We start from the raw sequence: 10,494 nt of genomic DNA, 5'->3' as shown, positions 1-10,494 counted from the left end.
TAGGTCATTTACCTCATAAAGTTATCTCACACACTTTCTCCTTTAAAAGGGGTGGGAATCGGGGAGAGAAAGATAAATTTAAATCCTAATTACTGAAGACGGGTATCAAGGTATTTTGGGTCTTGTACAAAGGCAAGGACTTTAGGTAAAAATCAGCCTCAGCGAACACTATTCAACTTTGCTTTTAGCCTCATAGTCATTATACTGCTCCGATATGTGTGAAACTGTAGTTACTTTGAGGTGGGTTAGTCTTGAACTCTTAGTCATCCTCCTGCCTTGTGCTCTCTGCCTTTCGGATTACAGGTTTTCAGGCGAGCTCTCCTAGGGTGTTTATGCCTCAAGGGTAGGTCGCAACGCCCACTAGCCTGGCCACCCTGGGACCCTGCAGGGCGGGGTAGGCAAGGTGACAGCAGGTGAGGTAGGCGCGGATGAGGAAGTGAGCCTGGCACGGTGCGGGGATTACTCATGCTGCCTTCCTGAGAGCGGAATTTCTCGCCTCCTTCTCTGTCCAACTGAAGTTCAACCCAACTGCTGTCACTTCCCGTCCGGGTAGGCTGGGGAAACCCGCGCGTCTGTGGGAGGGGAGGGAGTCAGACAGAACTGGCCAGGTAGCTCGCCGCGCGTCCACGCCGTCCACGTCCCCGGCGCGCACGCGCGGGCCGCCGCACCGACAGCCGGAGCGCGCGGGACCCGAGGAGTGCGCACCCGTCCGCGCGGTGTCTGCGCGGGTGTGGCCCATGCCGCCAGCTCCACCTGGTCCGGGAGGCCACCCTGTCGCCTCCCGGCCCCGTCCCCGGGGTGTCAGCACCCTCCCCCGTCACCCCACCACACCTGAGCAAAACTTTTCCCTCGCCTCCCCAATTCAAACTCCGCAGCGTCCGAAGCTGCCGCAAACCGCCCCGGCCCTAGCAACAAGGTTCCGGCCGTAGAGCGAGCGCCGCTAGGTGTTAGGAAGGTGATGTCGTAAAGCCGCGAGTGTCGTAAACCAGGTGCGGTGGGGAGGGGAAGGGGTGGAGGCGGCGGGTGGGGGGGAAGGGGAGGGAGGGAGGGAGGGAGGAGGGGGAGGAGGTGACTCGAGCATTTAGACACAAGCGAGAGGATCATGGCGGATGGCCCCAGGTGTAAGCGCAGAAAGCAGGCGAACCCGCGGCGCAATAACGGTGAGTGGCGGAGGGGCCCGGCGCGGCGGCGGGCAGCGGGCGGCCGGGCGAGGGGCGCGGGGCCGAGCGGGCCGGGGGCGGCGGCGGGGCCGGGCCGAGTGGAGTGGGAAAGTAAAGTAGTGCGCCCCGCTGCCGCCGCCGCCGCGGCCGCCGTCCTGGACCGTTATGTCTTACCTGCCTCTGCGCCTAGCGGCTCGCGCGGCCGCCGGGGACCGTTAGCCGAGCCGCATCCCGCCGCCGCGCCCGGCCACTTTTCCGCCCGCGGGTGGAGCGGCTGTTGCTTCTTTCCGCACTTTCTCCACTCTTGCCGCCCCTCGGCGTCTCCCCGCGCGCGATCCTCCCTCCGCGCAGGCCGCGGCGGCGGGGAACAAACTTGCGGCGGGCGGGCGCGGGCTGCGGGGCGGGCGCGGGCGGGAGAGGACGGGCGGCCGCGGGCCGGCTGCGTGTCGGCTGCGTGTCGGCCGTGCGCGTGTGTGCGCGGGAGCGGGCGCTGCGCGCCGGGTCGGGCGCCCGCGGTAAAGTTGCGCCCCGCGCGCTCGCGGGCGGGCGGGGATGGGGACGCGCGGGGCCGCCGCTAGCCTGGGCGCTCGCGGGGCTGGAACTCCGCGCGTGCGGTGACCGTCGGGGGCCGAGCAGGGTCGGGCGGCTCCTGGCTGCTGCCGTGGGGCGAGCGTGTGCGTGGACTCGCCGCCTGCTGCTCGCGGCCGGGAAGCAGCACAGACTGGTCGGGACGCCCGGGCAGCCTGAGTCCCTGCGGGCACGGGGCTGTGTGCCTGCGTCTTGTTTTGACTCTTTCGGTTTGGGGAAGTTGTTACCTGGGCCGGACGCGCGAGCCGAGGGCAGATAATGGAGTTGGGCTGGCGCTCGGGGTCGCGAGTGGGGCGGGTGGGGGAGGGGGCGGGCGGCCCGACGGGCGCACGGGGCTGAGGCCGGAGGTGCAGCTGCTGCGCGGGGTATTGATTTGTGCGGATGTGCCAGGGAAATACTCCTGGGCCAGGCTGCAGAGTTTTTTGTTGTTAGTGGTGGTGGTCTTTTTGTTTTTGTTTTGTTTTTTCTTTGTTTTTTTTTTTTTAAGGAAGATGGAAAGCCACTGGTACGAGGAGAGAGCGCGACACCCCGACCTGTATCGGTGGGTGCATCGTGGGTTCTCCCAGCGTGGGGAGACGAAAGAGTTGCTGGATGGTGCCTCTCCTGGGCGAGTGTGTGCTCTCGGCTCGCGGCAGCGCGGACAGCCGTCTGCTCTTGGTCATTGTCTGGACAGCCCCTGCGGCGGCGGCCAGGGGGATGCCCCCGCCCGGGTACCTGTGTGTGGTGATGGGCGGCCACAGCCCTGTGCTGCTGCGGCCGCTGCTATATAAGGAATTCCTCGTGCCTTTCGCACCCAGTGGCTCCTTGGGGCTCCCGCCAGACATAAAACGACGAGTTTTTTGTTTGTTTGTTTGTTTTCCTCCTCCTTCTTCTTTTTTTAACGAATGGGGGTAATATGCGCCCCTGATGGCATCGATGTGGCGTCTGGAGAACTAGGAAATCCTGTTTTAGTGGCAACCCTGGCGCCCCCCCCCGCCCCACCCCCGCCCGGTCTGTGTTGCTCCCTCCCCTCCGGGATGCCAAACGCCAGGTTTTGTAACCTTTCCTGGCAATTTTAGATTTTGTGTGGGATTTCCTGTCTAGAAGCAGATAGGAAGATTTTAGGCTGTTCCAAAGAGGGTTCCTCTCGGTTGTAAACACATTTTGAATATATCTGAGCCTACATTAAAATCCCCGCTGCCATGAATGATTTTCAGTTGTTCAGATAAACGTCGGTTTCAGAGAAGCCTGTACGTTCAGAGGGAAAGGTGTGTAGCGTCATTGTGGAGAGGTGACTGGTTGTGGCAAGGACCTGAGCACAGGCTACCGCAATTGTAATTTCCTGCTTCTAGCGTCAAATAGTGTCTGTTCTACATAGAGCTGTTGCCGCTATTGCTGATGTGGCTTTATGAAAGGTAAGTTGGTTAGGAAAGGGCTGTTCGCTGCCCTTACCTTATTTAAAATGTTGATCGCCAGAGAAAGGGGCTTTTCTTGTTGCTGACGACATGTGTGTGACATGTGAGTCTGAACCACCCAGCGTCTGTGCAGCTGCTGTAAACATGTTTACCTGAACAGGCAAGAATGGATTTTTTTCTCCTAGAGATCCTGTGATATTAATATCACACACATAAGGCATATCAACAGATGACTTAAGGGTGGAAAGCTATCCCGAAAGGTGCTTGAAATCAACAGGAAAGAGATTCTTGATCGCTGCAGCAAATGGCAACTTGTGCAGGTAGAAAAAAAGATGGTGTTTAGTTTTCTCCTGCATGTATGTCAGCCCCCTCCTGTTTGCCGCCTTCCTTCTCAGGGGAGGGATTTATATATCACGCTTGCTGTCAGTGCTCTTCCTTTGTGTTTAATATTAGAAAAATAGATTTGGGGCTCTTGAGCCTGAAATGTCTTGACTGCAGTATGCATTACTCCGAGAAAACAAAAGGTGTGTGAGATAGCGCTGTGCTACCACAGGTATCTTCCATTTTCATCACTTTTGGCTCTCTCTTTGTATTTCTTTTTGTTCTCTAATGCTTTCATCCATCGCTGACCGTTGCAGCCATTCTGTTTGATTTAGCCTTCTATTTTTGCAAATTTAAAATGAAGTTATATGCATTGTGTTGTAAAACCTGGGGATAGGTGCTGACTGATATTTCTTAGCAATGCAGTCATATTTAAGTTGCAGATGTTTTGGGAGAGAATTCTCTGGAAAGATGTTAACTCTTAAAATTTATTTAAATGAATAAATAGTAGTGTGTACAGGAGGAGATAATGATAAAGATATTTTGTTATTTATGTATAAATTATATTTGTATTCAATTTTTGAAAGAAGGTATATAGATTTTACAGCTAAGCCAGCAGCAAAACATTTTATTTCCTTCCTAGAATTTCTCTGCAAGCTAGGATACTGATGACAGCATCAAAAACTGTAACTTAACAAGGGTGTAGCAATTGAGCAGGCTTGGCTAAATCATCGAACCTTCTGTGGGGATGTTATGGCAATATAGCCATCTAAAGGAATGGCATTAGAATTGCTAAAATTGATTTTTATTGTTTATAATTTAATGCTTTGTTGTATTTAAACATATTTCTCTTTTCTGAAGTTCTATTTGATGTTTTCTTTTCCTCTTTTTTATTCTTGACAAATGAGCTGTAGCTCCCAGTGACTGCATGCTGACTAATTCACCTTAGATGGAATAGCAGGCACATACCTTTCTATCATTAGCACCATTTCTTCTTGCTGTCTTTGGAAATCACCAGTAGAGGATGCTAACAAAAACGACTATTGGTACAGCATCCTAAATGTGTTGGTCTTCTATGCTCATGGGGAATCTTCTGTGTCCTTCTGAGTCTTTAAAACAAGCCTCCATGTCTTCTAGTTTACTGACACTAGAATAGGATAGGAATGTGTTCACGTGAATGTATTTACAAATTTAAGCTTCAGAATCTTGAAATAGGTAGGTGCCTTTTGGTATTCATTAAAGCACTTAAATTAAAAAGTTTGGTTTTAGACTTGGGCAAGAAAATGCAATGACTACTTATATTTATTTTTGCATATTCACCACCATACTTTTAAACCTTTTGTTGTTGTTCATAATAGGAGTCTTGAATAATACATTTTCAAATATTAAAGATGTCCATGGTTAGAAGATGTGTATGGTTAAAGAAGTTCCAACTAAGTGATTAATAGCACTGGGTAGTAATTTCCCATAGATTGCATAAACTTAAGACTGTAGATGGATTGGGATACTAAAGTAGATGCTAATTATCTGTTGTTTGGTTGTAGGCTTTGATTTTATCCGGTGTCCTGGAAGTCCCCTTATTAATGGCGGCCCCTTCTCATGCCATGCATACCTTTAGTGAAGAATCCGGCAACATATTAACTTTGAATTTACCAGTTATAAATTAAGAAATACAAGTTTTTTAGGCATTAATAATTTATTAGTTTATTATTCTATTCAGATAATTACTACTCTAAGCAAACCATGTACACTGACACAATGGCTTTGATTTACAAATAATTGCATGAAATGTAAAGTATTTAGTTATGCTATTGCTTTGTGTCCATACATTTATGTGAGCACAACTGCAATCCTTAAGCCTTGCATTTGGGTCAGTAGTTAGAAGCGTTTCTTTCCCCATCTGTTTTAATGGTAGTTCTAGAAATGCACTTGTGGCCCTGCCATATGCAGTAGTCACACTGTTTGTCTTGAATTAAGTAGGATTTACCTGACTTGTCAGGTAAGTCTGTGAACTTCCTATGGATTGTGTCTGTAAACACTATTTTTAATTTCTGACAGGTATCTCTTTAATTTGGTACTGTCTTACTTTAGGAGATTTCCATGAATGAGTATAATTTATTTATTTTTTCATGAATTAAGCAACTTAGTGGAGATTACAATGTATGAAATTCAAGCATGAAGCCAGACATCAGAATTATCTTGTAAACTGAAAGCATAAGTCGCTTGGTTAGATGACCTTGGTATAAAAGCATGAGGACTAATTATTTTTATTTTGTTATTTTGTCTAGCCTTATTTTTTGAAATCATGTATACCTCTATGTTTATAATTTTAGTGGTTTTGAAATATGAGAAAACTGTATCAGGAATATTTCTAAAATGTTCTGAATATTCTCAAGTAATTCTCATAGTGATTTCTTTTTGCCCCTTTTTCTTTCTCCTTTGTAAATCATTTCTAAGCATATGATTAGAGTCAGATGTAAACATAGATGCAGTATCATGTGGAATTATCCTGCTAGCTGCTCTTAAGTACTTATATTGAATTGCAGTGATAGAAGAAGGAAAAGCATGCAGATGCTAAAAGATGTGAATTAGTGTGCAGAAGCACAGTGAGGCGAGGGTGTCAGGAACACAGAAAGAACATTTAAGATTGCAATAGTTTAATATGCTTTGCAGCATGACTGTTAATCTGTTGTTCATGTCTCATAGAGATGCAGGCTAAAATAAAAATGCCCATGGAAAGAAAATTCAGAAAGTTTAAATTAGAAAAGCACCCTCATTAGGTTATATGATAAAATTACTTTCAAAATTATCTTTTGAAAAGGTAGACATTGTACATACTACAAGATAATCATGTTATAAATATAAATTGTGTGTGTTATATGTAAAAGTTTGAGTGCACTGTAGTTAAGACTTCAGGGGAGTGGCCCAGTTAGCACACAGCAAATATATCTCTTTGTACAGCAGTTTCTGAGGAGGAATGTGAAGTTTTATAACAGGTAAATCTGATTTTTGTGTAGACACTACTGGGGTAATAATCTTTCCTTTGTATGAGACAGTGTTTTGAGCATTGCATTTCTAAAGGAAGCATCTTTTTTATAAAAATATTTTAAATTATGCATGTCTCTGTATAGGTATGTACATATGTATATAGGTGCCCAAGGAGGTCAGAGGGATTGGGTCCTCTGGAGTTGGTGTTGCTGGCAGTTTTGAGCCCCTGATATGGGTGCAGGACTGAACATGAGTCCTCTGGAGATAGTGAGCACTGTTAACTGCTGAGCCACCTCTATAGCCCCAAAAGGCAGCAGTCCTGGGGCTTTTGTTTTACTACATAAAGATTCCCCGTGTAGAAAGGGCATGTCTGCCTGAGTTTTAAACTTAGTAGAGGTGAATTATACTGTTCTTAACCTGAAAGTGGGTTACTGATAATATCATAGTGTTTATGTTTCTATGTATTTATTATCCTATTGGAGATTAAACCTGGGGTCTCATGCATATTCTGCAAGTACTCTATCACTGAATTACATCTCTACTCTTTTAATGTTTTTAAATTAAAGACAGTGGCCCATTAAGTTGTCCTGGATGGTGTTGGACTTGTGGTTCCCCTGCTTCAGCTCTCTAAGCATCTAGGATTATAGTTGCCAGATCAGCAAGTGCTCTTAACCTCCAAGTCCTCTCTCCAGTCCCCTCTACCATATTTTTTGAGAGAAATCTCTCGCTGAATCTGGACTTACCAATTGATTAGTCTGGATGGCCTGGGAGTCCTAGGGCGCCCTCTACATCCCTACCTCTCTAGTACTTGGATTACAGGTATTCCTGACTTTTATGCGTGTGTTGAATATCCAAACTCAGGTTGTCATAGACAAGTACAACCAAATTAATCATCTTCCCAGCTCACATTTTAGTTATTTAAAATACTCTAATTGTAGTTTTCTTTGAATAAAATGGGTACCTCCTTCAGATATTTCCATTACTGTTCATGGTCACTGGCATACATTTGATTTCTCTGTTCATGAATCCATTATTATTTGAACTCATTGTGTGGGGGTTTGTTACTATTGTTAAATAGATAATATTCAGAGTGTAATTAGCTTGGTTTAAAATTTATCATTCTAATGAAATTTTACACTTTCATTTGAACTTCTGGGATTGAACATAGGCTGTTGACCAACCACTTGATTACAGAACTACACCCCATTCCAAAATTCTGTTTTTTAATGTGAAGGATTGTTTCACTCAGAATCATTTTTTTTTCAGAAAACTGATGCAGATAAAGTGATATTTGAGATGCTTAGATGGAAACTACAGAGAGACTTGAACATGTACTTTGCAGTGCAGTTCCAGACTCATACAGTAATGTGTGGATAGCATGAGTAAAATCCTTCATGGAGTAGGTGTCAGGGCCAGGACTTAAGTTAACCTTGCTCTCTGGGGAATTCTAGAATAGACTGTGAAAATCACCATCTCTTTGATACTTTCTCCTTTTCCCCATCAACACGGAGTAAGTGCATTGTTAGAAGTGTGTTCTATGTGGTTTTATTGGGGGACCATCACAGAGAGCATTCTGTTGTGTCACTGGACAGTACAGTCTTGTGGGACCACCATTGGAGATGAAACTTGTCATTGAACACATTTTTATGTGACACAGGACTGTGCCATACTAATTCCTCCCTGCCATTGGTGTATGTTTCAAGATGGCCCTCAGTGCCCACTGCTTGGTGGTAGTACTGAACACTGTTGTCAGCTCACTTTTCTAAATTGACTCTATCTATATACCCTTGAGGGTGTTTGTTTTTATGTGAATGAGCAAAGAAAGTAGAATAAAAGATATGAATAGCATTTAAGATAATAAAGTAATGTATGCTTAGAGATGGAAAGATTTAGGAGATTCATCAAAAAGATTTTTTTTTAAGAGAAAACAATACTAGTGTTCATGCCTGCAGTCCTGTAATTCAGGAGGCTGAGACAGGAGGATGGTGTATTTGACACTGTTAACTTGGGATGCAGAGTGAGACCCTGTGAGAGATAGGAAGGAGAAAGAGAGGCAAGATTAGGAAGGAGGGAAGGAGAGATAGGGGAGAGGAGGGTGGGGCAGGAGCACACACACGCACAAATATGAATACAGAGGAACGTGAACTGACTTTGCCATGTTTGTATTTCTAGTTAGATCTGACTAAGCCCCAGTTCATGTTCCCATTACTAGACTATTAACTATATTCATTTGTGAATTTGTAACAAGCAAGTAGATGCCAATATTTCTTGTGTATTTATAGAATGCTCAGTCATCTTGGCACAAAGGGATTTTTACTGCATATGCATGCACCTGACAAACTTAGCTGTTGCTTTAGCTGCTTCCCTCAGCTTGGCTTTATTTAGAGGAATTCTCTCATTTGGGTGATGTTGTTCTCTACTCTAGTCACAGTATCTTTGCTGCCCTTCCCTGTGCCGACCTTAGGTGCTGTATGCTTACTTCCAACTGTAGTCATTAAATTTGTGTAACAAAGTACTAATTATTATGAATTCCTCCAGTGTTGGATCCCTAGTTTGCCTCCAACTCTTGGAGCCAAGTGATCCCATCATTCTTGTTTGTTAGGAAGGCCTAAGGAAAAGTCTATCTGAGGATAGTGACTAAATCCTGCCACATTGTTTGGAGAATGGCAAAAATAGTCTTCATCCTCAGAAACAATGCATAACTGTATCTTATTTCGGAGTTTTCCAGAGTATGGTATCATGCAATACCCTGGTTTTTACACTTTTCAATTTAAAATTTCTTCTTTCATATATAGAAATGTTTTGCCTATCTGTGTGTCTGGGCACCATTTATGTGCTTGGTGCATGTGGAGGCTGGAAGGGGTCAGCAGGTCCCCTGGGACTGGGGTAGTAGACAATTATGAGCTGCCCTATGGGTAGTGGGAACTGAAGCAGGGTTCCTAGAACAACAGCCAGTGCTCTTAACCACTGAGCCATCTCTCCAGCACCAATTTTGCTGTTTTGACAAATGTTAAATACGGTGTCAAGGTGGTTTTATTTTACTAGGTAGTTGATCATTTCTGCATATCCTTGACTATCAAATTGGATTTGCCTTTGCCTATCTTACTTGTTGATATCCTAGGATTTTTTGTGAAGTCATTATGTTCCAAATATGTTGATCATCTGTTGATTTTGATGATGGTGCAGAAATCCTTAATTTTAATCTTAACTCATCTATTAAAGTTTTGACTTTATGGGTAGTATGAAATCTTTCCTAATATGTAGATTGAAAATACTTTCATAGAAAATTTTCTATTACATTATCTTACCTTTCATATTTAGATCTCTTGTGTCTTTGGAGTTCCCTTCTGAACATAATGGGACCTTTAGTTTGTTTGCTTTGTTTGGTTGTATTTATTGTTTTGAGACAGTCCATATGGAAGTTCTGACTGCCCCTGAAGTTGTGCTAATCTTCCTACCTCCCAAGTGCTGAGACTGTAGGCATGATCTACTATGCTTGGTTAGATATATATAGTGTTTCTTCTTCAAGGATAATCAGAGGTAATAGCTGCGGCTAATCCTATATTTTACTAGTTGTCTTAACTTGGCCAAGAGACTTAGCTTTCCACTGGAATGCTAATCTCAGAGTTGAAATGCTTAGCCAAAGTTTGTGAAGCAGTATATTTATTATGTTTTATGCATTCAATAAATGCTACTTTCAATTTTATGTATTTGCTTTAAATACATCTTTCACTAGTTGACTATTTCTTATCCATTTCTAATTAATATAACTACTAGATGAAAGAATGTTGCTAGAAAATGCACTCACTGCTCTGTGGCTTTAGTCTTGAGTGTTGGCTAGTTCTGACAGGAGCAATAGACTAGTGCATTCAATTTTATGTATTTTCTTTAAATACATCTTGCATCAGTTGTTGACTATTTCTTATCCATTTCTAACTAATGTAGCTACTATCTTAAAGGTTGTTGCTAGAAAATGCATTCAATTCTCTGTGGTCTTGAATGTTGGCTAGTTCTGACAGGAGTCTAAAGCTTTCATATGAAGC

The 10,494-nt window shown here is 44.5% G+C and overlaps 1 protein-coding gene across 11 annotated transcripts in view; it reads left to right on the top strand.

Moving 5' to 3' along the window:
* Positions 1-655: 655 nt before the first annotated feature.
* The window catches only part of Zeb1 (zinc finger E-box binding homeobox 1), a 149,942-nt gene continuing 140,103 nt past the window's right edge, over positions 656-10,494 (top strand). For 3 of the 11 annotated variants that reach the window (XM_051205659.1, XM_051205654.1, XM_051205656.1), the window contains exon 1: positions 2,727-3,142. Coding sequence is in view for 4 of the 11 variants with exons in the window: in XM_051205651.1 (XP_051061608.1) it covers positions 1,103-1,160 (58 nt within the window). In the remaining 7 variants the exon portion in view is untranslated. Of the gene's footprint in view, positions 990-1,056; positions 1,161-2,725; positions 3,143-3,339; positions 3,463-3,596; positions 3,696-10,494 lie in introns of those variants that run through there. The other 8 variants (XM_051205662.1, XM_051205657.1, XM_051205660.1 and 5 more) reach the window with 7 other exon arrangements.

Source organism: Phodopus roborovskii, unplaced genomic scaffold (genome assembly GCF_943737965.1).
Source record: "Phodopus roborovskii unplaced genomic scaffold, PHOROB, whole genome shotgun sequence".
In the NCBI taxonomy this organism is placed as follows: Eukaryota; Metazoa; Chordata; class Mammalia; order Rodentia; family Cricetidae; genus Phodopus; species Phodopus roborovskii.
The sequence above is the reverse complement of the archived record's forward strand: the minus strand, read 5'-3'. Positions and strand labels throughout refer to the sequence as shown.